The 24,775-nt window shown below is 53.3% G+C and overlaps 9 protein-coding genes across 9 annotated transcripts; all 9 read left to right on the forward strand.

Annotated features, from left to right (window-relative positions):
* Window positions 1–600: 600 nt before the first annotated feature.
* On the forward strand, window positions 601–2,266 carry J4E84_004375 (uncharacterized protein; the record flags this gene model as incomplete). The annotated part of the gene is made up of 2 exons (XM_049386980.1): window positions 601–812; window positions 919–2,266. 2 exons carry the CDS (start codon window positions 601–603, stop codon window positions 2,264–2,266), a joined length of 1,560 nt encoding a protein of 519 aa, XP_049245750.1.
* Window positions 2,267–3,509: 1,243 nt separating this feature from the next.
* J4E84_004376 (uncharacterized protein) lies at window positions 3,510–5,039 on the forward strand (the record flags this gene model as incomplete). The annotated part of the gene is made up of 2 exons (XM_049386981.1): window positions 3,510–3,800; window positions 3,858–5,039. The coding sequence occupies 2 exons, from the start codon at window positions 3,510–3,512 to the stop codon at window positions 5,037–5,039; spliced, it is 1,473 nt and encodes a 490-aa protein (XP_049245751.1).
* A 527-nt stretch (window positions 5,040–5,566) lies between these two features.
* Window positions 5,567–6,162, forward strand: J4E84_004377 (uncharacterized protein; the record flags this gene model as incomplete). The annotated part of the gene is made up of 2 exons (XM_049386982.1): window positions 5,567–5,671; window positions 5,722–6,162. 2 exons carry the CDS (start codon window positions 5,567–5,569, stop codon window positions 6,160–6,162), a joined length of 546 nt encoding a protein of 181 aa, XP_049245752.1.
* Window positions 6,163–8,534: 2,372 nt separating this feature from the next.
* On the forward strand, window positions 8,535–9,728 carry J4E84_004378 (uncharacterized protein; the record flags this gene model as incomplete). Its single annotated transcript, XM_049386983.1, has 1 exon — window positions 8,535–9,728. One exon carries the CDS (start codon window positions 8,535–8,537, stop codon window positions 9,726–9,728), a length of 1,194 nt encoding a protein of 397 aa, XP_049245753.1.
* A 1,390-nt stretch (window positions 9,729–11,118) lies between these two features.
* J4E84_004379 (uncharacterized protein) lies at window positions 11,119–11,994 on the forward strand (the record flags this gene model as incomplete). The annotated part of the gene is made up of 1 exon (XM_049386984.1): window positions 11,119–11,994. One exon carries the CDS (start codon window positions 11,119–11,121, stop codon window positions 11,992–11,994), a length of 876 nt encoding a protein of 291 aa, XP_049245754.1.
* A 2,599-nt stretch (window positions 11,995–14,593) lies between these two features.
* Window positions 14,594–16,282, forward strand: CYP8 (Peptidyl-prolyl cis-trans isomerase cyp8; the record flags this gene model as incomplete). Its single annotated transcript, XM_049386985.1, has 1 exon — window positions 14,594–16,282. The coding sequence occupies one exon, from the start codon at window positions 14,594–14,596 to the stop codon at window positions 16,280–16,282; it is 1,689 nt and encodes a 562-aa protein (XP_049245755.1).
* A 701-nt stretch (window positions 16,283–16,983) lies between these two features.
* Window positions 16,984–18,077, forward strand: J4E84_004381 (uncharacterized protein; the record flags this gene model as incomplete). The annotated part of the gene is made up of 2 exons (XM_049386986.1): window positions 16,984–17,362; window positions 17,428–18,077. The coding sequence occupies 2 exons, from the start codon at window positions 16,984–16,986 to the stop codon at window positions 18,075–18,077; spliced, it is 1,029 nt and encodes a 342-aa protein (XP_049245756.1).
* A 1,507-nt stretch (window positions 18,078–19,584) lies between these two features.
* J4E84_004382 (uncharacterized protein) lies at window positions 19,585–22,361 on the forward strand (the record flags this gene model as incomplete). The annotated part of the gene is made up of 2 exons (XM_049386987.1): window positions 19,585–20,277; window positions 21,033–22,361. 2 exons carry the CDS (start codon window positions 19,585–19,587, stop codon window positions 22,359–22,361), a joined length of 2,022 nt encoding a protein of 673 aa, XP_049245757.1.
* A 725-nt stretch (window positions 22,362–23,086) lies between these two features.
* On the forward strand, window positions 23,087–24,512 carry J4E84_004383 (uncharacterized protein; the record flags this gene model as incomplete). Its single annotated transcript, XM_049386988.1, has 2 exons — window positions 23,087–23,396; window positions 23,449–24,512. The coding sequence occupies 2 exons, from the start codon at window positions 23,087–23,089 to the stop codon at window positions 24,510–24,512; spliced, it is 1,374 nt and encodes a 457-aa protein (XP_049245758.1).
* Window positions 24,513–24,775: the final 263 nt, after the last annotated feature.

A 24,775-nucleotide genomic window follows, 5' to 3' on the forward strand; every position in this document is an offset into this window, starting at 1 on the left:
GTGCATGCTCTGGAAGCTATCTATGTAGGGGAGGTTACGGCCCCGAAACATGACAGCGGGAACTCCGCAGCGCTCCGCACTCTTGATTCTTCATCTCACCACTAAATGGTAACGGAGACTTCACAATGTAACAGCGATCTCCAAGAGCTTCTTGGTCCTCCAAGTCCCAAAGGTTGTTTGTCCCTGACCATCCCAATCGCGCACGTGCACGGCCACATGTGGGGAAACGCCGGAACGAACAACGTACCACGGCGCAAGCTCGACGCCACGAGTTCACATGCGCGTGCGTCATCCGTTTGCTGCACCAACACCTGCTTTCGGACCCTCCACGCCAAACTGAGGATGCGCTTTTGAAATAACGGAACCGAAAGAGCAGGGACAGGTTACCTTCTGGATGTTGTCTAGGCAGTCGCTCGACGTCTACACGGATTAGGCACTCGCGACTCAGCCACATGTGACACACCTACCTCCAACACCACGCAACACAAGTGTGACTTCCCTAAGCACACTCTAAGACCAACACGCCACTTCGGCCTGGATTCACCTTAATCTGGTTGCCTGCCCGACGAAAAACAAGACAATCACACTGCAGGTCCCGCCATGGGTTCAGACAACTCCGAGTCGCTGGTGAACCGCGGCACGCCCATTCCGGTAGTCCAAGTACAACATGCATCGAATGATGGCACGCCCACCACGGAGAGGCCTCACTCCCGCCGTCTGTCGGCTAGCAGGCTTAAAGACAAACTGGAGTCGCTGGGTGATAACATAAGTCGCGAGTCGAGTAGTAGGGTGGGAGACAAGATGATGAACATGTAAGTTATCCGAACCCAGATGTTGCTGTACAAGCTGAACATCACGAGCAACCCTCGACTACAAGAGGAGTGTGCAATAAAAGATGTATTGAGCTAATTTATATAGGCTACTGGCACAAGTCCTACCCTCGGAAGACCTCTCAGACGGCTCGCCTCCGGATTCAGCCTCGACACCAAGCGGGAACACACCACAAGTCAAGGACCGGCGCTCTCGAAGCTATGTTGCTCGACCTAACTTCAGCATCCCCACCATGTCGTCCAACTTCCGTCGCTTCAACTCGCGCATCGGCGTTGCTTTCGTTGCTCAAAATCGCCTCATTCGGCTGTTCACCTGGGCTCAGCCTACGCAAACCCTCTCATTTCTCTTCGTCTGGACCTTCGTATGCGTCAATCCGTATCTTGCACCTGTACTCCCGTTGGCATGTGGCATGTTCTTCGTAATGGTTCCTGCATTTCTTACCCGTCATCCGGAGCCTATGACGAATACGGTAGATATCGACGGCGATCTATGGAGGGGAAGCTTGGGAGGACCACCGTTGGCCGATGCGAAGACAATCAAGCCTGCGCCTGAGTTCAGCAAGGACTTCTTCCGCAACATGCGCGATCTGCAAAACTGCATGGAGGACTTTAGCCGCGGCCACGATGCTGTCCTGAGCTTCATTACGCCGCTTACCAACTTCCAGAACGAGAACCTCTCATCAATGCTCTACCTCATCTTGCTCGTTGTGTCGGTGTTGCTCTTCATATCGGCGCACCTACTACCGTGGCGCGCAATATTCCTCGTCCTTGGGTACACCTTGACAGCCTTGGGACATCCCAATGTCCAAGACCTCCTTACAATGCCCGAGACCGAAAAGTTCATCTCGGACGCAGAGCATGAAAGTCGATCGTTCCTCCTGACCATCTCGCGCGCAGACATCGAACTGGAGACGTCTCAAGAGACACGGGAGGTAGAGATATTTGAACTCCAACACCGCGCCCTACATGACGAACATGGCGAGTACGAAGGCTTCATGTTCTCTCCATCACCCTACTCCCCCTTGTCGCCTTCTAGAATCAGCGGTGACAGACCTCGCGGCACCCCGTTCTTCGAAGATGTACTCCCACCCCGAGGCTGGCGCTGGAGCGACAAGAAATGGACACTTGATCTGCTGTCTCGTGAGTGGGTTGAGGATCGCTGTGTCACAGGCGTAGAGGTTGAGGTCGAGGGTGAACGATGGGTGACAGATCTGCACTACGAAGTCCTTGAGAGCGAAGGAGAGAAGGCCAGTGCCGCAAAGGCGAAACTCAAGAAACGGAGCGGGTCAAAGGGAAGCAGCAGGGATATTGCAGATGAAGAAAAGGAGGTTTTGCGCCGGGCGTGGGAGAGCCATGCACCGAGTCGCAAGGGCGAGTGGAGGAGACGGAGGTGGGTGAGGGGTGTTGAAAGGATGCCTTGGAGAGAGGGCCAGTAGTCGTAGAATATCGGAAAGACACGGGTACATATGTGGTGTTCATCATCCACCCCGCTGCTGCTCTTTTCAGCTTCCTTCATCGATGTTGCAGCGTTGGTGTGTTCACATCTAAACTACCACCACCGTCGCATTCCACACCGATAAACTTGCCTACACAGCAACACTAATCGTCGCAATCCGGACAACTTCATTGTATGTATGTACAAGCAACTCCACAGCCAACATGCGGTTCCTGATCTGCACTCTTAGCTTGATGCCACTGCAGTAGCGTCGGCGTACAGGAACGGGAATTTTGCGGGGTTGGCGACGGTGCGTGAGGCTGGATTGGCTGTACGATTCCGTCTTCGAAGATTCGGTTGTCGCGTCGTGATCTCATCACAAGAGGCAAAAACCATCATTCAGCATTCACATTCTATGGCACCGGCCTCTATTTGCGGGTTTAACCCGTGTTGCTCCCCAACGGCCGATTGCCCGACTTCGGCAGCCAGCCGTTTCATGCAGGGCAGCTACGCTAGTGTGGAGGCACTTAGTAGCCCGTCGGCCAGCCGCGCTACCTACGCTATAGTAGAATCATGGAATCCATGAGTGAATTGATTGCTAATGTGACCCAAGTGACGCCCACGAAACCGATTGCGCGGAGCACTCGGCTCGCAGATTTCTCTTAGGCAATTACTGAGCACTGCGCGTTTCGGCCTGCTTCTTTGACATAATCCACCAAGGTTCGCAGCCGCGGCCGGAAGGCAAATATAATGCTCATTGTTCTCTCACGCCACTTCCCCGACCATTCTACTACTGTTCGTGTTGCAGTTGCTTAATTGAGTCAGCTCTTCAGCATCGTCTTTTAGCCTGCCGTCCGCGTCTCCGCAAAGACCCCTCTAGCACCGGGCTCCCCCAAACTCGGAACCAACTCGTTTGATGCCTGGGTTCCACCTCCGAGACAACTTACCAGACACGCCTAGATTCCGTTCGCCCACACACAAGTACCGCGGATTTAGTTCATCTCTACCCCACCCTCCGCTCGTCGTTTCTTAAAAGATTTGGGAATCCCTTGATCGATCACCCTAGGGGTAATTGTTGGTGGCGACTGCTTCCACGGCCGAAGGTCAAGTTGTACTTGCCCACGACTCCGATTCCGTCACGCGACACCTACTCGACTGCTTCCCACGACCACCGAGCACAACAGAACACCTCCATCCCTCTAACAGTTGAACAAACCCAAATTCCTTTTCCGCCTACCATCGCAATGCTTCCGACTCTGCCTCAGTTGGCCGATTACGGTATCTCACCTCAGAACGGCTTCTTGCCCGATGAGATACCGCTCGATGTCCTGCCGGATCGCTACTACCAACCATGGGAGACCATCGTGCGCAACTTCCAAAGCTTGATCCTTGCCAAGCGACTACGTGGGATAGTCGACACATTACCAGTGCTGGGAACCCAATTTCTCCTCACAGAGGCTGAATGGCGGAGAGCCTACTCCATCTTGGGGTTCATCGCCCATGCATACATCTGGGGCGGTGACAGACCATCTGATGTAAGCCTTGAAAATCCACATATTCCAAAGCGATGCATAGCTAACGACCCGGTTCAGATTGTGCCACCATCCATCTCGATACCGTTCATGGAGACATGTAAACACTTGGAGCTCCCACCAGTCGCAACCTTTGCAGCCGTCTGCCTGTGGAACTGGCGACCACTATTCGACTGGGAACCTGCAGACACCTTGGACAACCTCGCGACGCAAATGACCTTCACTGGCTCGATGGACGAATCTTGGTTCTACCTAGTGTCTGTAGCGATCGAAGCCAGAGCTGGACCAGTCATTCCGATGATGATTCGTGCTATTGAAGCTGCTAGGGACAACGATAGCAAGACAGTCGTGGACTGCCTTCAGAAATTTGCCGGGAGACTCGATGAGCTAGGCGCCCTGTTGGAGCGCATGTACGAGAGCTGCGATCCACATGTCTTCTACCATCGCATTCGACCCTTCCTAGCTGGGAGCAAGAACATGGCCGACGCTGGTCTTCCAAATGGTGTCATGTTTGATGATGGTACCGGCCAGCAACCATATGTACAGTTCAGCGGCGGCAGCAACGCGCAGAGCTCCACTATCCAGTTCTTCGACATTGTCCTAGGAGTGGAACACAGACCCACAGGCGAGAAGAGGGGTGACACAGGGAAGCCTGTTCCATCGGGACCCTCGCATGGCTTTATCCAGGATATGCGCAACTACATGCCAGGACCGCATCGCAGGTTTCTAGAGCATATGGAGAGCGTCGCAAACCTTCGAGAGTACGTCACGTCGAATCGCAGAGATCGGGCTTTGACGACATCCTACGATGCATGCCTAGCCATGCTGCGGAGTCTGCGCGATAAGCATATCCAGCTTGTATCGCGGTACATTATCATCAAATCGCGCGAGACACAGTCGACCGCCCGATCACTGTCACCCAAGCCAGCAAACACACAACGTGTCAACTTGGCTAACACTATGGCTCGCACGGGAAGCAAGAAACTTCGTGGCACAGGAGGCACAGCTTTGATTCCTTTCCTGAAACAAGCACGCGACGAGACTGGCGAGCCTGCAATCGATGCCTGGGCAAAGCGATTGCTCAACAACGGGCCTGCAGAGATTGTAGCGTCCTTTGGCGTCGATGATGGCGTTGCCCGGCTAGGCAAGATATCGGAAGCCTTCAACGGGCAGGTTGAGATTGTCGGTCTTGCGGGAACCTGGAGTGTCGATGATAGTGAGGGAGGTATCTGTCATTGGTGATGGATGAGACCTGGATTACCTCAAAAGCATTTTCTCTGGCGTTTGGATTTGAAACGAACATACCCTTCTCGACACGGCAGTGCGAGCAAATAGATATCCATGTTAGCAACTATACTCTCGACTCAAGGTTTTGCAATCTCAGTCGCCATGGATGACTGAGATGATCGGTGTTTGCTCGGTCAAATGTCTGCATTGCATCATAATACGGGTGAAAACGATCAGTTGATCCCCAAAAGCGATGTCATCGAGACCCACGAGGTTGTGAAATGAACCACGAGCGTCGCACGTCTCGCATTCTCAATGCGCCACCTTCGTCAGATCTCCCGCGCAGAGCCTGGAAGTTGCGCGCGTCGCGAGTGCCCAACGTGGGGCGTGACGTCATACTTCACATGCTCCACCTGAACTTCCATACACACAAGGTGATATATAACTCGCTGCCAACATACCATTTAGCTACAACTACAGCTGCAGCTTTATTACACCGAACCAAAATCTCTTCAACCCACCACAGACTCAATAACACAACCATGTCTTCAAACGACGCGACTTCCACCCCTCAGTCCTACATGGACAAAGCCACCGGCGCAGTCCAGAGCGCGATCGGCTCTCTCACAGGCAACACTGCCGATAAAGTGAGTCTCTATCCTTCCTCTCTCCATAGACCTCAACTAATCCACCCCAGGCCCAAGGCGAAAACCGTAAAGATGCCGCCGCCGCCGAACACGACCTCTCCCACTCCGCCGCGAAAGCCGGCCCCTTCTCCGTAACCCCCGACGGCGGCGTCGCAAAAGACAACTCCGACCGTACACAAGGCTCATGGAACCAAAACATGGGTGCCGCGAAGGAAGCGCTCGGTGGCCTCACCGGCGCCGAGGGCCTCAAGCAGCAGGGCATCCAGCAGAACAAGGAGGGCAAGGAGCAAGAAGCTGCGGGCCAGGTCAACGATCTCGGAAAGGGGATTGGTGATAGACTTGGCGGTGCGGTGGGTGGTGCTGTTGCGGGGCTGACGGGCAATGCGGCGCAGAAGGAGGAGGCGCAGAAGCAGCACGATGAGGGGAAGGCGAGGCAGAGGGGTGTGGAGGCGGATCTGCAGAAGCAGGTTGAGGCTGAGAAGGGGGCTTGAGTGTCGGACTGTTATGACATGAAGGATGGGCTTGGGAGGGAGGTACTAGGCACATATTACGGATTTTGAGATGATACCCGATGAATGATACTATGCTACCTTGGAGAACTGTGTGCTTTGTTGCACGTCTTCGTGCATATGTTGTATGTTTGGTTCGCTGTTCACGCGTCCTCAGTATGAACGGGATTCTATCTTCAAAGCGAGGAATCTGTTCTCGGCGCAACATCAAGACCTATGAAGAAATCTGAGCAGTGTTCTGCGGGAAACGTATCTGGTAGACTTGCAGCAAACGTTACAACGGATCACACTGTTGCTGTAATGATTGCACCGGGGCAGCTTGGTTGTCGGTTCAAACGAGAGTCATTGTCCATTTGCGATGATTAAATGACAGCAGGTCTTCCATGTTTTGTGCTTCTTCTCTTTCCACCGATGTGCAAACGAATTCCGATCGATTCCGGCCATACACCGGCATGTTCCACGATGCATGTCCACGCAGGCACATGCCAAGCTGCCCGGCGATCTATCTGTGCAAGACTTTGAGCTACGCCTTGCTAGAGACTTCGACAATGAAAACTGCGGGCGCGTCGCTTGACGCCAATCCACTGAGGATTCAATAGGCGCAGCCAAGGTGGAACGAAAGCCCCAGTAGTTTGACCTAACCCCCAGGTTTGAGCCACAACTAACTATGAATAGAAGCGTACGCCACATAGTGAGGCTTGACATCATATTAGCGGCATGATGGCGGGCGGCTGCTGTGACGTGAGGTGGATCGACGGCACAAGCCCATGAAGCTTGCGCAGCTCTTGTGGCTGGTGGGCGATCCAGACCTTGCCAGCCAAGAGCACCATCTCACCGTCTAGAGACATGTGCGTTTGGCAAATGAGGCTCGGAATCACGGCCGCTGCTGAGTCCGGGGTTGACCAAGCAGCAGCACGCAATTTCTCCCAGCCTCAGAACGCGGCATGCGTCACTCGCAGGGCTTGACAGGCAATTTCGCCGTGGAAACTCTGCTTGGAAGTTTGAGCGCGATCTTGTTTTGCTGTCGGGTCACTCGGACACCTATGACGCCACAACGGAAGGTGTGGCGCGTGCGGGTACGCGGCAGCGCCTGCCATCCTTGCTGAATTTCACCGGCTACGTCACTCTTGGGGTCATGAGCTGCCCTCGTCACCTGCCATAAATACTAAGCAAGACTCCCGCTGTTTGTCAAATCATCACACCATCAATCCGCACTCTACTACAAGCACTTCCAACTCTTACACGCAAGAACAACCCAACACTCCAACATGCCTTTCACCGCCAGGTATGTCCGCTCCAACAGCAATCACCCTACTTGAAGACGTAGACACTAACAATCGCCAGCGACATCTGCAAGATCCTCCTTGCCATCATCCTGCCTCCTCTGGGTGTCTTCCTTGAGCGCGGATGCAACGCTGATTTCCTCATCAACATCCTGTTGACCGTTCTTGGTTACATTCCGGTGAGTTCCGGTACACACATCATCACCCGCGACCCTGTCACTAACAACATCACCAGGGTATCATCCACGCTCTGTACATCATATTCAAGTTTTAGCGGGGGCGCGCAAACACCTTTCACGATGCCGCGATAACGGCTTGACGAACAACGTCACATCACGATACCCATCTTCCTCTTTTTCCGCCAACGTCAGAGCTTGACCATCACCCGGCACTCACCGATATCTCCGACGCCAGGATATACTTCGCATGGCGTCGCTTAGGGATGCCGGAGCTTCCGGTCGGGTGAAGGTGGTCTTTGCTTGGCTCCGTCTGTAATGTCATGAATAGCTTCAGGTTTTGGCGTCTTGGTTTTCTGGGACAATCTCAGGTTTCCTTGCGAGCATCCTGGCGCGTTTCTACGAGCGTGCTGTAATGAGAATATAATCAAACATTCTACAAACATCCCTTTTTAATTGCTATAATGCGCAAGCATGAACGCCATGTGTGACGTTACGAAGTCTGGATCACTTAAGCAGGCTAGAAGCAATCAGTACAAACAGACACAGAACGTTCGAGGCTTTGGTGGTTGTGCCAGGGCTCAAGGTCGCGAATCCGATCTGCAGCTCATGATTACCGATGTATTTCAGGGTTAGCAAATAAATCTAATGACAACCACTCAGGGTCGGTGTGTTATCCCTCTCCCGTCCGATGTGCGGCTGAACCAGAGGCACGATGCTATGCTTGGCACGTGCATCGCCGCTCTTTCCAAGGTTCACGCGCTCCGCACCAGCACTCACGACCGTCACACCTCGCGCCCACTTCGACCCTTATGTATTCCCTCCACTCCAAATCGTATCACTCACCGCATTCCTATCGTTCGAAGCGCAAGGCGCGATATAAATACCGCCCAGTATGAGCTTCATGACTGCCACGCTCACAGACGCCGAAATCGACGCGCTTAGCAGCTCAGCCTCTGACCACGATGGCGCAATCCGCAAGCTCGACAAAATTATGCGCTCGCTAAACACCGACCCTACTTCGTTCATCGAGTCGATACGGGTCAAAAACACGCTCGATGCGTACGTCCAACGGGCCAAACTTGAGCCGACTCTGCCAGTGCTCAGGCTCATCTTGAACTGCGAGTACAAACTGTGGAAGTTGGCCGAAGAGACACCTATGAAGCACAAGGTTTACTTGTCGCACTGGATAGAGGCCCTCCAGGAGATCAACAATGAAGCAGCCGAAGGGCAGGAAGACAAGGCGGCCAGCAACGACACTGTCACTGCTGCGGAAGTTCGGAGGACCAGGGCGAAATACATCATGGGGCTCCTGCTGTGGGAGCCGTCATCATCCAAAGCCTCACCCCACTTGATACTGGACCGCCTTAAGATGGATGGTGTTCCACTAGCAACCTTCGATCTGGAACCGTATATGTGCATGCTCGTTGAGACTGAGGTTTGGGACGAGTTGCCAGAGCCGAAAGTACGAGCTCCTGCACAGCCCGTTCAAGAGCCCACAGCACCAGCGGAAGACGAGGAGCCACTGCACGTTACTCAGACGCAAGAAGTTAACAGCTCACAGTCATGGGATGAAGCCATAATCCGAAAGCTCAAATTCGAACCCGAACAAGCCGTGCAAGAACTCGCGCATCTTCCACTCGAGCTATCGTCCCTAGACTTTCTCACCAAACTACACGCCAACTACACCTTCGTTGACAACGGGATTGATGGTCAAGACGTTACCATCCATTTCATACAGCACGCAATGCGGCTTATCGAGAAGATGGAGGCGCCCCCTCCGACGTCGCAGGAGGAGACAACGACCAATGGCGCGACCAATGGAACTGCCAATGGTACTGCCAACGGAACCACCAATGGAACCACCAACGGTGTTGGCAACGGTACCCCGATCGTTGAATACGGAAAGGATGCGCAACGTCGCGCTGTCATGATACTGCTGTTGTTCATCAAAAGCTCCATTACCAAAGGCTTCGTTGAAGCGGGGGCGCTCTTCTATGAGCTTCAGGAAATATGTATTCGATACATATGGATAAAAGAGGTCAGGGACTTCAAGGCTTGGACACAAGGACAGTTTGGGGTTAACTAGAAGCTTACCAAGAAGAAGTCGAAGAAGGCCAGGCAGTCAGGTCGGGTACAAAGAGGCTGTGGATGTTAGAGGTCGCTAGGACTGATCATTAGAGAGAAGCAGGGTTCATTGATACGCTGATTCAGGTCTTTCCTTTGTAGACGGCCAGTGTCTTTGATACCAAAGTTTCGATGTTGGCCGGTCCGTTTCTGCGACTGCAACGTTTGCCTCACGATGCAGCTACTGCGATCACTGCTCCGTACGGTCCAGATGTGGCAAGCCTTGCTGTGACCGACATGCATAGCGAAACACTGGAAGCCGATAGCATGAAGATCAGCGTCTAGAACCTGCATGTTGTTCGACAATCTCACCGCTCCGCGTTTTCGAAGCTGTCATTTTCAACCTTCTTCGCTATTACAGTGCTCAAGTGGAGTCACCTGGAAGTGTCGAAGTCAAGTCATGGTCGTGCTTGAGGCGGCTCGAAGGTTTCGGGAATATCCGGGACTGCAGCTGAGGCAAGAAGCAACGCGCTAACCCTCGAACGATACCAAACTTTAGAGTTTCAAAACCGCTACTGAAACAACCATCGCCTTTTCACCTCGGCCGGATTGCTGGCTAACCGTTCATGAACGACAAGCGGTGGATAGCTGCCGATAACGGCCAGGGATACTATGTCGTTGCTTACTTTTGTGTATGACCACGACCTGCAAATGTCTGCGTAATCCCGATGATATCACAAGAATGCGAAAGCGAGTATGCAAGAGCGAAACGATGTTCCCTCGATGCTGTTTCGATCGCCGAGGCTGAATCGAAACCTCGCTGCTGATACACATCTGCAGACATGCTTCCTCAGATGCCAAACATCAATGCGCGCTCCCACAACGCGACATCATTGTTCCGAAGCAGCCTTGGGAAGATCCCAAACCAAGCTTCTGGAGATGATCGTCCCGCAGTGGATATCCTAGCGGAATTGGCCTTAGTGGAGTAGCCATGACCATCGTTCGACCAGCATCGTCTCAGCTCTCCGGTCAGGGTCTGTGCTCTCGGTATCACAGCCTCCCTCGACGACCATCATCGTGTTTGGCCATGGCAGTAAGGGGTCGCGGGCGCCATCTTGCCTTGGTGGATCGGAGACGCAGACCGCTGAATGCTTGTGTCTATGCTAAGCTTTGGAACGCTGACAAGCCACCGCGAGAAAGCTGTATATAAACCTCGCTGCTCGTCCTCCTAAGGTCGATATCACCATCACTCAACATTCAAACCAACCAGACTCGCTTTCTTCCCTTCCTTCCATCCTTCTAATTACTTTCTTGCGCCGGTCGCTTGCTTAATTCACTACTCATTACATCTTTCTCACTCAATACTCTCTACTATCTTCAACTCTTTTTAACCCTTTTTATCAACCAACTTCATGTCCATCAAGATGCGTTACTCTCTCGCTGCCATTGCTGCTATTGCCGCCTCCGTCCAGGCCCACGGTGTCGTTTCTGAGATCCAGGGTGCCAATGGTGTAACCATGCCTGGTCTTTCCGTCCAGGACGGTACTCCTCGCAACTGCGCTTCTCCCCTCTGCGGTTCCGAGGCTGATACTTCCATCATCCGCACCCGCGAGATGGGTGGCAAGGCCTCTGCTCTTGGACGCACTCAGGGTGGCGGTGCCGTTGACGCTGGTGCCGCTATCTCCATGTTCATGGGAGGTGCTGGTGCCGGTGCCGGTGCCGGTGCCGCAGCTGGTGCCAAGCGTGGCTTCCTCGATGCTCTTACCGGTGGTGGCGCTGGCGCTGGCGGTGCCGGTGCTGCTTCTGCTGGCACCAAGTCCACAGGAACTGAGGGTGGTGTCGCCAAAGCCGCAGGTACCGGAGCCACATCTGGTCTGCCCACCACTGCCGACGACGGCACCATCACCATGACCTTCCACCAGGTCAACCAGGACGGTGCCGGTCCCCTGACCGCCCAGATCGATGCCACCTCCGCTGGCACCGACCCCGCCGCCTTCCAGGACGCAACCGTCATGCAGAACGTCCCCGGTATCGGTATTGGAGGTCTCTCCGCCGCCGCCGTCAAGGACTTCCCCGTCAAGGTCCAGATGCCCGCTGGCATGACCTGCTCCGGTACCGCCGGTGGCGCCACCAACGTCTGCATCGTCCGCATGCAGAACGCTGCTCTTGCCGGTCCCTTCGGTGGCTCCGCAGCCTTCACCCAGAGCACTGCCGCCAAGAAGCGCGCGGTCGAGTACAACCTCCGCAAGCGCCACATGGCCCGCGGTATCCTCGGAAAGCCCGAGTAAGCTTCTCGCCATCCACCAAGCTTTCTCTACAATGGCCCCTCGGAATCATACAACGACGACAGCAGCAACCTCGGATAGCACGACAAATGAAGAGTTGGATATAATATAATAAGAGACGAAGAACAACTTTGCGGTTTTGCTGGGCAATTCCACTTTGGGTACAAGAACAAGAGAGAGAGAAAGAGATTCTTAAAGTACATACGGGTATGAATAAAGTGAGCTCGGCTTTTCAAGATCCCATTCTTTTATGATGGATCCTTGGTGCCACTCCTTTAGTTCTGTACATAACTGACCTACCATACACTCATTTACTTGAGCTGTTTTCCTTTTTAGTTGTTTGGTTATATAAACTGTAATTAGATGGATGGAATGGGAGACGGATTGTCTGCGGAAGGGGAGGGGGTTGTTCCTTGACGGTTTTTTGGATGGGAGCAGCTCTTTTCTCTTTTTTCGTGGGGGTTTCGTCTGGGTCTGTATATAGATGAATGTTAGCGAGTCTGGTTTAAAACTTCGCGGTCTTTGATGTGTGACTTTGGTGACTGGATGACTGACTGGTAGGTGACTGACATTCGCGCCTTAAGAAACCAGCAGGTATCACGGCCTTTGGCAGCATGGCTTCGCGATAGACTACATTAAAAAAAACATGTCTTGAAAGAGTGGGTCTTCATCTTCGCAGTCTAGAATATTGTACAGGAAGATAGCTGCGAGAACTTAGCACTGATGCAATGGAAGCATACCCGCATTAGGAATATTATACAGACTTGTCTGGTCTTTGTGTTGCATCGCTCTACTCCGAGTCCCCACCGTAACCAACACTAATGCAGACCCTTGAGAGATCTACTGGTGTACATTGGAACTGCTTATCCCTAATGTAGCAAGGAAAGCCTTCGACTTCTCCTCTAAACGCGATGCAACTTCCTCGACAGCATCCTCGAGCAATATACGTCGTAGCCACTGTTTCCACATATTCAGGTCCCACGTCGATCTTTCAACATCCAGATCAGTGTTCTGGAAAACACTACACAAGTGCTCGAAAAGGTCTTGAGTCGATGCTGCGTAGTCTGGTGTGATGCCCCATAGCTCGCGTTCCCGTGGCGATATCAGTGAGAGCAACGCATAAATGCGGTCGCGCGGATCGACACAGGCGCTATCCGATGATAGGTCCAACAGCCAGAACAAGGTAGAAGTTAGGACATCGGGCCCAGTCCCAAAATAAATTATCCTAAAGGCACCTGTCTGCGCACTTGTCTCGAAGAGGACCTCGATGTCCAAACCGGACAAGGATCTCACCCTAGACACTAGCTCAGAATCCGGCAAGACCTCATTCCCGCACCAAAATTCGACGGACGATGAGAGCAAGTACTCTTGTATTATCCACGTACGAGTCCAGTATGGATGGGCTAAAATGTGACTGAGGCCCGCCCTGCGAAGATAGTCCTTCTTAGCAAGTCGCTGTCCTTGCGCGTCAAAAGGTTCCCGTACTGTGAATTCTGTTTTCAAGGCGTGAACCTGCTCTTCAACCTCCACACTCGCAGTACCAAGCCAGGCTATCGTTGTTTCTGCCTGCTTATATATCGAACCCATGATGGCGACTTGATGGCTCTTTTCACGGTCATTTGCTTGGTCGATAGACAGAGCGTCAACCCAGAAGTAGCCGTCGAATTCCACAGCTCGTAGCTGATTGAGCAGATCCCAAAGATTTTGGCGTACAGTAAAGGGCTGTCCATTGAGCAAAATCTGTTTTGTAGGCGAAGAGTCCCCCCACACGTAAGAAACGGCGGTATAGGACGGTGCATCTTCGAGAGATGTCACATGCAGGCTAACAGAGATCGTCGCTGCTAGATTGTATGGGTCGAGGTTGAGCTTGAGCAGTCGAGTGTCTATGGAAGTGCTGGGGCCCAACGGGATGGACTGATATATTGCCGTCATCGCGTGGAGAGAGGAATGGAGATAGCTCGTGTTGGGTGTTCTGACGCGAATCACCCTGTATGAGGAAGAAACTAAAGAGGTGTTAAAGCTGCGAAATCTCGTTTTGTTTAGAAGTCTCGAACAAGAAAGTACAGAAAACTCATGAACCTACCACCGCAATGTAGGCTTTGAGGGTATTTTCTTACAAATACAATGTTCTTGCTGCTCTCACGGGTATTAGGTAGTGCACTTTAGCTGTCTCTCAATGATATGTCAACCCCGTCACCGAATACTGCAATGATAAAGGGGAAGCAGAGTCTTCATGAACAGCGCAGGTAGGAGTTGTTGAAGAGGTTGTGAGAAGGCGGAAGCGCTGGCAGCTTGTTCAAGTGCTCAGGTGTGGCTGAGCATTGCCGTGATAGCCAATCGGAGGCTTGATAGACAGCATAAGCCTCTCCTTCATATCTGGTCTTCTTTCCGGTGTAATTGGGCATATGTGACAAGGACTCGCTCCTAGAGAGGTGTGGTCGGGAGGTAAGAGCACCACGAAAGGGCCCCGGGGTGCCCAGGTGGATAGTCAAGTGTGGAGTCGCGCTAGGGTGGCTGATCACCGGCGCGTCACTCCTACAGACATTTTGCGCCTCACGCAGCGCTCCTCTAACAACATCCTCCTCTGCTACATATATCCGACATGGGCAAAGGAACCGACAAGCTCTATATCACCCACTCCGAGTGGTCATCCTCGGATGCGTTCGGCAACGCGCGCGGCGCAAACAGCGCAAATCGAGCCTCCGCTGCCGGCCTGTCCTCGACCTTCAAGCGCCTACCCTTCAACTACTGCGCCGTCTCGCTCCAGCCCTTCACAGATCCCGTGTGCACAACATCGGGCACTATCTTCGATCTCACCCACATCCTTACATGGCTATCGAAACACCCCGACACGAATCCTGTCGACGGAACGCCATTGAAGCGCGCCGACCTCATCACGCTGAACTTCACCAAGAACGAGGACGGCGAATTCGTTGATCCGGTCACATACAAGGTCTTCACAGACAACACACACATCGTTGCGCTGAGGAAGAGCGGCAACGTCTTCGCATGGGACACGGTTGAGAGGCTGAACATCAAGGCGAAGAATTGGCAGGATCTGGTCAGCGACGACCCGTTCACAAGGAAGGATATCATTACGCTCCAGGACCCTCAGAGTATAGAGTCAAGAGACTTTAGCTCATACAAGCATGTGAAGGATGGAGACACAGTAGTGGCAGAGGCGGAGACCGGCGTGAACAAAGAGGCGCTGGGCAACGCTGCGAAGATCCTCAAGGCGAAAGAAGCAGTTGCGAAGGCGCGCGAAAACAGGAAGATCAAGGAGCAAAGTGGCATTACGTCGAAAGCCCTTGCGAACCTACCCAGGAACGGCACAGCAGCATCGACATCCTCAGAACCTAAGAAACCAGCATACAATGCCGCTGTATATACGTCCGGCAAAGCGGCCGCGTCCTTTACCTCGACCGGCGTCACCCCGCATACCTCCGGCGAACGCGCCCTCCTGTCCGACGAAGACTACATGCTCAAGCCGAAGCGCATAAAGAACAAGGGTTATGCACGCATCTCCACCTCACTCGGCGATCTCAATGTCGAACTCCTCCCCGAATACGCACCGCGCGCGGTATGGAACTTTGTCAAGCTGGCACAGAAGGGATACTACAGCCACACAATCTTCCACAGGAACATCAAGGGCTTCATGATACAAGGTGGCGATCCAACGGGTACAGGAAGAGGCGGGCAAAGCATATGGGGCAAGCCATTCGAAGACGAGTTCGAAGGGCCGGAGAGACATAACGCCAGAGGCGTACTCAGCATGGCAAACAAGGGCAAGGGCACCAACACGAGCCAGTTCTTCATCACGTACCGCGCAGTACCGCATCTCGACCGCAAACACACAATCTTCGCACGAGTAGTTGGCGGTCTGGATACTACACTACGCTCTATGGAGGTCGCAGAAGTAGGCGAGAAGGACAAGCCTGTCGACGACATTGAGATACTAGACGTAGTAGTCTTCGTAGATCCTTTTGAAGAATGGCAGAAGGAGCGCAAGGACAAAGAGAACAAGGAGCTGGAGGCTGAGGAGATCAAGAGGCAAGGCGGCACAGCGGACGACAAGACGACATGGACGGGCAAGCGCATACGCGCAGATGGCACTGTGGAGAACGGCACGGGTGAAGGTCTCGGCGTAGGCAAGTATCTCCAAGCCGCGAAACAGGAGATACAAAACCAGGGCGAGGATGAAATAGTTGGATATGTGGATGACGAAGAGGATGTTGCGCCTGTCAAGAAGAAAGCCAAGACTGGTGGGTTTGGTAACTTTGACGCCTGGTAAGGTGTTCCAAGAGTCTTGACTGGAGGTTAGACAGCACTAAAATGATACCCCAACACGTTTCGTATTGCACGCTTCTTCAGGTTGTGCATTCCTACGACGCGACTAAAACCGCAAACTCCGCGCGAATTGAGCACCTCGCGGAATCTGTCCGCTGCAGCTGGTTGACTACATACATGACTGTTTATAATACACCCAGATAACACTCTCGGCTCCGTCGGTGTTAGTGTAAGGCCTGTTGGGCGTACCACATGTGCACGATCTTCCAATCGGTATGCGAGGAGCAAGTATGCCCAGGCCAATCAACGCGGAAATAGGCGGGGTGATGGTGTAGTTCGGAAGGTGCGGACGACTGCGACATGAGTTGTCGTATTTGGACTGTCTTTGTAATCGCCCTGCGCGGGGCGTAATATGGGATGTCGCGGAAGCATGTTTGGTCGACCAGGACGGTTTTAAATGTTTAGTCGTCGGTTGATGCGGGGAAAAAAGGAACGGTGATAGGTGATAACGATGATGTATGCACACATGCATGACGGAGGGCGAGTTAAAAGAGGGCTAGGTCGCGCCTACCTCAGCTCGTTGACATCACAGATCAACACCGTCTTGACTACTGCACCTACAAACGCTTGCGTCCACGCTTAAGGAAGCTTGATCTCTGCACTTTACCTGCTCAATCTCAGCACACTCGTACAACAAACAACATCATGTCTTCATCCGGCATCCCCTCCTCTTGCCGCGCCGTCGTGATTGAGAAGAAGGGCGCGCCGTGGACCATCAAAGATGTCCCCGTCTCTGCACCCAAGTCGGGCGAGGTCCTGATCAAGGTCCTTGCGTGCGGCATCTGTCACTCAGACAGCTTTATGCAACAGGGCCATCTAGGCGATGTCTACCCTCGCGTCCCAGGACATGAAGTCATTGGAAAGGTAATCGCAGTCGGCGACGGCGAAAAGAAGTGGAAGGTTGGAGACCGTGTCGGTGGAGGATGGCATGGTTCTCATGATGGGAGTTGCAAGTCGTGCAATAAGGGAATGTTCCAGATGTGCGAGAATGAGCTTGTTAATGGTGTTAGTCGGGATGGTGGATGTAAGTTTTACCTTTCTTTTGGCGAATACTGAGATGTGCCGGATGGTGGACTGATGTGATGTCAGATGCTGAGTACTGTACCCTCCGCAGCGAGGCTGCAGTGCGTATTCCCGCCGATGCCAACCCCGCCGAATACGCTCCTCTACTCTGCGCCGGCGTTACCGTGTTCAACGGAATCCGCAAGATGAACATCCAGCAAGGTGACACTGTCGCCGTGCAAGGTCTTGGTGGCCTAGGTCATCTCGCACTCCAGTACGCTCGCAAGATGGGCTACCGCACGGTCGCTGTATCCTCTTCGGACAACAAAAAGGACTTTGCTCACCAGCTCGGCGCAAACGACTACATCGACACATCGAAGGAAAACGCTGCCGAGGCACTACAAAAGATGGGTGGCGCAAGCCTCATTGTTGTCACGGCACCAAACCCAGAGATTATAGGGCCGCTGGTTGATGGACTTGGACCTCTGGGCAAACTGCTTGTCCTTGCGCCTGTGGGTGATATTCCAGTCAACACCGTGAGCCTGATCATGAAGGGCAAATCGGTCCATGGATGGCCATCCGGACATGCGCTGGACAGCGAGGAAGCGATTGACTTTGCGGAGAAACAGGGCGTGAAGTGCATGGTCGAAAAGTTCCCATTCGACAAGGTGGAAGATGCCGTCAAGCACATGGAAAGCGGGAAGGTGAGGTTCAGGAGCGTTATCGTTATGGAGTAGGAAGATCAAGGAGCTCCGCGCATGGCAAGGATGCTGGACGCGGTCAGCGCGCATATGGAAACTATAGAAAAACGTCAGGAACTATAGCTGAGGAGATGATTGAAACAATGAAACAATTGCCATCATGCGAAAGCTCTTGCAATATGAAGCCCCGCATATGGACTCGTCGTCGTACTGGGATGATGGAGGTTTGCGTGCAAGGAAGCGGCGGCGAGGTAGTTAAAGCGCGAACAGCGGCCATCAGGGTAGACGCAGCTCGCATCCATAACCATCACACACACGTCAAACCCGTCATACGTACACTCCAAGAAAGCCAAGTCCGCATCTTGATAGCTTCTCTCTTCTAGGCTCTTGGGCTCCACGTGCGAACGCATCCACGCGCCACAGCCACGCAGGCGCCGTAACCGTCTCATCTCGGGCGATTGTGGTTCGCGCCTCGCCCGCCAGTCCATACGCAACCGCCGAGGCAGCTCAATTAAGTACACGCGCGACACACACCTCTCACACATCTCCTGTCCAGCTCCGGGTACCTGCATCTGAAGCGCGGTCGCGACATGTAACGCCTGCGCTGGCTCGCCCAGCCAATGGGCGGCTGCAACGCCGCAGCGACACTAACCACCGCCTACCCCGTTGTTTCAGAAAACTGAATAACGGCCACTTGCGACACTCAGATAGCTGTACAAGGACTGCCCGTCTCGTGGCTACCCACTTGAGCTATGATGAGGCAAAGGCAAGGTAAGGGTCTTCTGTGTGCGGATAGGACGGGTGTCCTTGTAGATCTACCTTAAGATGTGGCGGGTCCCGCCGCCTGGTCCCAACGCTGCCTGAGTTTGGTTGTTGAGCGACTGAATATCACGAAGATCGCGGCTCTCCTCCCTTCTCCTTTCCTTTCTTCTGCGAACTGTTTTCTTTCTTAACGCTGTGCGTCTTTGTTCCCCAACAGTTCGTTTCGGAAGTACATTCGCTCTTTTGCAGGCCCGGTGCCAGGAAGAAACAACAGTCGTTCCCTCGTTTGCGTGTTGCGTCATTCACGTTCTTTATTGCAGCTTTTCTGGATAGTTCTGTATAGACAAGGCGATCTTTGGTATATCCGCGCACTGCCGTTACACCATTGTGTCGAAACAGTTCTGTCGACATCCCAATACGTGAGAAGTGGGGCGCATCACCATCTCTACCAAAAGGTTGACAGCAAGAGTTCTGGCATTCGGTTGTCCACGGCAACGCGCAGTCACCGGAACATCACAGCAAAAAGCCCAGTGCAGTCGGCAGGCGGCAGCACTCGAAATTTCACACGACACAAACAATCCCGCTGTCTTGAAAACGTCATACCGCCTGTTCAAACGCAAGTCGTCTCACCACCTCCGGAAGACATCTTTCCACCAGGACATCCAGGCTTCGTGATCGAAGTTCGAGATTAGCACTCGGAACTCTGGGTCACGGCCCTTTCTCCATTCGAGACCTACGGGTCTGCCGACCCCAATTCACGAAAACCTTCACAACACTCACAATGCTACCCGCCTCAATACGGTCAGCCTTGGTGGCGCTCACGCTTGCGTCGATATCCTCAGCGACAACAGTCTCGCTCTCGGCCTTCATTCCGCGGATCCAAAACCTCCCAACATCTTGCAACACCGTCTACAACTCCGCCATCTCGGGATGCTCAGCCGATGACTTCAAGTCTGGCGCAACATGTACCGCATCCTGCGTACGGGGTCTTTCAGCGCTCGCGGAGGAGGTAAAAGACAAGTGCGCGGACGTTGATGCGGGCGAGTTGAGCATCATCGGCGTCTTCCAGAACGGACTGGGTGTCCAGAGTCTATGTCCAGGAGTAACTATCGTAACGACCTCGAGCGAGACTGCACAGAAGACGAGCACGAAGACATCAGAGCAAGCAACAAGCACCCAGGCGGTCTTAACGTCCACAAGTTTCACAAACTCAGCAATCGAAGCGACGTCAACTCCGTCAAGTTCAACTGCGGATTCGGACGATGGGGATGACGAGCCGACCAGCTCAGCGCAACCGACAACTACGAGCTCGTCAACAGGGGGCTTGACGCTGGATCCGAATGCCACTGGAACGTTCACGACTTCTGTCGCGCCACCCACAGACACTGCTCAGGCGGCAGATCCCACACAAGCACCGAATGCCCAGCTGTCAAACACTGACTCGGGCGGTGGCTCACCGTTCGACGTCGTTGCTGTAGGCGCATCATGGCAGCTCAAGGCTTCGTACTTGTCGATAGCAAGTCTATCTGCAGTAGCCATCGTGCTGCTCACGAGCAGTTGGTAGCACTGTGTCTACACCTTTCTTATGTTTATGCATTGCCGAAGAGGCTCACGATATGGCGTTGGAGTTTGCATTGTTTGTACTATACCCGCATTGATGGATTGGCAGAGAAGAGTCACGACAGCCGGGAGTGTCAGAGAGACCATGTGTCACTGAGTAGTCATGTAGCATATGTGGACACAATTAAGAGCAGTCGCAGCAGCGAAAGCTTGCGTGAAACGATGAATTAAAGCACATGAATACCTCACTCTCTCGATTTCCTGCATGTGATTCTCCTCCTGCCTGCGCATTTATCCAACCTTTCCAAATTACTCTCATGCCGCCGTGCTGCTCGACGGCAATCGACCCTTCCGGCCAACAGCCCCCTGCCAGGTAAGCGAGCGTAGCTGCACCCCAGACGTAATCGCCTTCCCGCCCAGTCGACTTATCGTCAGCCCTCCACTAACCCAGCCCCACCACCATGCAGGTGCACAGGAGCATAGTCGAGGACCATGAGGAAGACGTTATTGCTGTGCTTCATCCACGGCTTCAAGGTACGTATCCTTTACGTGATACCACCATTACGTCATCGCCGGGGTCGTATCTCCATGTCTCAGGCCCGGCCATGGGCAATGCGACGCCAAATGCGATGCGAACAAATGCGAAAACGATACTGACACGTGCTATAGGGTGGAGATGAAACATTCAGGACCTTCCCGAGCCACGTGAAGGCGCTCCTCCAGCATGCACTGCCCAAAGTCACCGTCCTCACCATCACGTACCCCCAGTTCGAGACGCGAGGCGACCTGCACGAGTGCGTCGGCCGCTTCAAAGAATGGCTGCAGAACAAAGTCATAGACCTCGAGGTCGCCAATTCGACGCCCTCGCCTACTGTCGACCCTTCGGTGCGCACGATACTCGTAGGCCATTCTATGGGCGGCATCGTTGCGGCTGAGACGCTCCTCTCCATCCTCGCGGAACAGCCGATCCACTCGCAGTCCAACTCGCAGACGGGCTCTACGGGCTCGCTTGCCGACCATTCGGCGCTCATGTTCCCGTACATACAGGGCATCCTCGCTTTCGACACACCATACCTCGGTATAGCGCCTGGCGTAGTGGCACATGGCGCAGAGAAGCATTGGAACACCGCGAGCTCGGCATACTCGGCCTACAACAACCTCGCAGGCGCGTTTGGATGGGGCGGCAAGGACACTGCGGCAGGGGCTGTTGATACGAGCAAGATGCTCCCAGCACCCTCGTCTACTGGCGACGCAGCATCGGCACCGCTGTGGCAACGCTACGGAAAGGTAGCCATGTTTGCCGGTGCAGCGGGCGCAATAGCAGCAGGAGGTGCGGCAGCATACATGAAGAAAGACCAGATAACCCAAGGCGTATCATGGGCTACATCACATCTAGAATTCGTCGGTGTCCTAGCCCGCCCTGAAGAGATGCGGAAGCGACTGGAGAAGATTGCGAAACTTACAACGAGCCACGATCTTGGCTTCTGCAACATGCACACCACTCTCGGCCACGCCGTTAACAGCGAGAACAAGGAACACGGCTGGACGGGCAAAGTGGCAGGCAAAGACCGTACCTTTTGCAACCTACCCAAAGGCCCTCTCAAGGACTTCTTCATGCCCGCCGTGAACGACAAGGCTACAGCAGAAACCTGGGCCCATACCTCCATGTTCGAGCCTCGCAACAACCCCGGCTACTACACCCTCAGCGAGACAGCCAAAGAGAAGATCATCGAGTGGACAGAGAGCACAGACTGGTACGAAGAGAGCGAGGGCCCATTGACGGGCGAGGTCGGTGAAGAAGCGGAGATTGTAGAGAGACAAGAAGTAGATGAGCAGATGCAGAAGGAGGCTGATAGGAAAGAGGCGGAGGAACTACAGAAGGCAAAGGAAAGGGGTGATGTTGATGCGCTTGAGGAGGAGGGCGATTTTGTGGATTTGAAGAGGACGGGGGAGGTTGCGGAGGGGGGTGAGGAGGCGAGGAAGAGGAGGGAGTTGTAAGTCTGGATACCCTTTGATCATGAGAGAATGAATACATGACCCTTCTCAGCAAGAGCGAAGCATTTCCAGATTCCCGAATTGGTCTCGTCCGATATACAGTTTACATTGCATGCCCGCACGGTGTTCGTTCTCTTGCAAGTTAGCTTATCACGGCCTGCACCCAGACCGGTAAGACTACTTGGCATACAGGCCCCCGATAGTTATTGGCATTCCGTTCACCAGTAGCATCGCTCGACAAACAGTACCCCTGTAATTTTGTGGCAAGGAGGCGTTATGACCCCCAATGTTCAAGCGTACTTCCCGTCTGCTTGCGTCTTGGGTTTTTATTGTCCTGCGTCTCGGTTCCTCTCTCTCATGGGGCTTGAGACATCATGACTGTTCGCTTCCATGCCTTGCTATCTACGTGGCTCGCAGCAGTATGGGTAGGGCGCTGCCTGGTGCAGGCATTTGCTGTGGAACCGCTTATTGTCGCACCTAGCGGACATTGGTAACTTCCCATGATCATGAGTTCGAGATCTAACTAATCGTGGAATAGGGACGGCGCAGACGGTCCGTGGTCAACTTTCGACCTTTCTGTGGGCAATCCAGTCCAGTCTTTTCGGTGTATTCCTGGCCCAATATCTCCGGTTGTCGTCGTGCCGAGGGAAAGCAGATGGTGTAATGATACGTGCGCTTTCTTTTACGGAGACTCGTCAGACACCTGGGAGTGGGTACAGAGTAGTCGTATGCCTGTAGAGATTACCGAATATCTGAGCAGCTACCCCGACGTTAGTGAAGAAGGCGAAGCAGACAACCCGGGCCTCGTTTCATGGGGCGTTGATGATGTATACCTCGGAAAAACTGTACAAGACCGCAAACTCTCCTTACAGTATATCGCCGAGACATTCTATAAGAGGTTCCAACTTGCGACACTTGGTCTCTTCCCGGATTCCGTCGGCCCCCCTGGGGCAGCACGACCTTCACTCCTCTTGTCACTCTGGAATTCAAAAACCATTCCTAGCTTGAGTTTTGGCTATACAGCGGGCTCTTTCAATCGTACGTAACTAATTCGAGAAGACTCGTAGCTCATAACTTAACATTTTCGCAGGCGATACATCAGCTAGTCTGATCTTGGGCGGGTACGATTCTTCACGATTCGATCCTGAAACTACCACGCAATGGAAATTCTCAACTGAGAAGAGCAATTGGTTCTTCATACACTTGACTGCAATCACTATTAATGGGGCCGCTTCGTGGGAACGAGCGAAACCATCTCTGCAAACTGCATTTCCAATTGATCCCGCAGTTCCCCAGATATGGCTCCCGGAGGACGCTTGTGCGATGTTTGAAACTGCATTTGGACTGGTCTGGGACGACACATTGGAACTGTATCTTGTCAACGATACAACACATATACGGCTTTTACGCGAGAACCCCGAGGTACAATTCACTATCGGACTTGACGACCAAGCAACAAACTATACGCTTCCATATTCAGCTTTCGATCTCAGGCTCACATACCCTTTTGTGGATACCCCTACATACTACTTCCCGTTGAAACGAGCTCAAGAGCCCGCACAACACATGCTCGGTCGAGCATTCCTGCAGGAAACTTACATCACCGTCAACTACGAAGCACAGAGTTTCAATCTAAGTCAAGCGTCTCATGATAATGGCTCCACGAACATCGTGTCAATCCCCTCACTATCCGAACCCAGTCAAACTTCAGATCTGCCTCTACCTTCACCCACAAACAGCCCGAAGAATCCTTCCTCGGCTGCATATGCGGGGGTTGGCGTAGGCGCGGGCATTCTATTGCTCTCGGCGTTGTGGCTGATCGTAGCCTGGAAGAAGAAATGGGTACCTTTCCGACGCAAGACCTCGAACGGGGACAGTCAGAATGACTACAAAAAAGCCGAGTTACATGGCGAGCACAAACTAGGAATTGAGGCTATGGAAAAAGAGAGATTCGAACTAGATGCAGGTTCAGGGAAGCATGAGGCCATGGGCAGGGAAGCATCTGAGCTCCAGACTGTGGAGAAGGCTTGGGAATTGAAGGGCTCGGGTGAAGTAGGCGTTGTGGAAGTTCAGGGCAGTGATGTGATGTATGAGCTGCCTGGTAATGGTGTTGACGTACGGGCGGCAAATGAGGGGACTCGAACTTCTTCGTAGATGTGTGTTTTACATGACAGGGCTATAATGTATCATTGAAAGTATAACTTTTGGATAACATACCGTGATTGCGCACATGCTCCTGATCGACATTTCCATGCACCTAGATCGGTTAGCGCTAGACAAGCTTTTCACCCACGTGTCGGCGTCTTCAACGCTTTGTGCATCGTCCGTTCAACCCATGCCTCGATGTCATCTATACCCACACGACGCATTCCAGAAGCGCCACAGGGTTGATCCACAGCGACCCCACGAGCGATGAC

This window comes from Alternaria hordeiaustralica, assembly GCF_023758085.1.
Source record: "Alternaria hordeiaustralica strain BMP 2776 chromosome Unknown scaffold_6, whole genome shotgun sequence".
In the NCBI taxonomy this organism is placed as follows: Eukaryota; Fungi; Ascomycota; class Dothideomycetes; order Pleosporales; family Pleosporaceae; genus Alternaria; species Alternaria hordeiaustralica.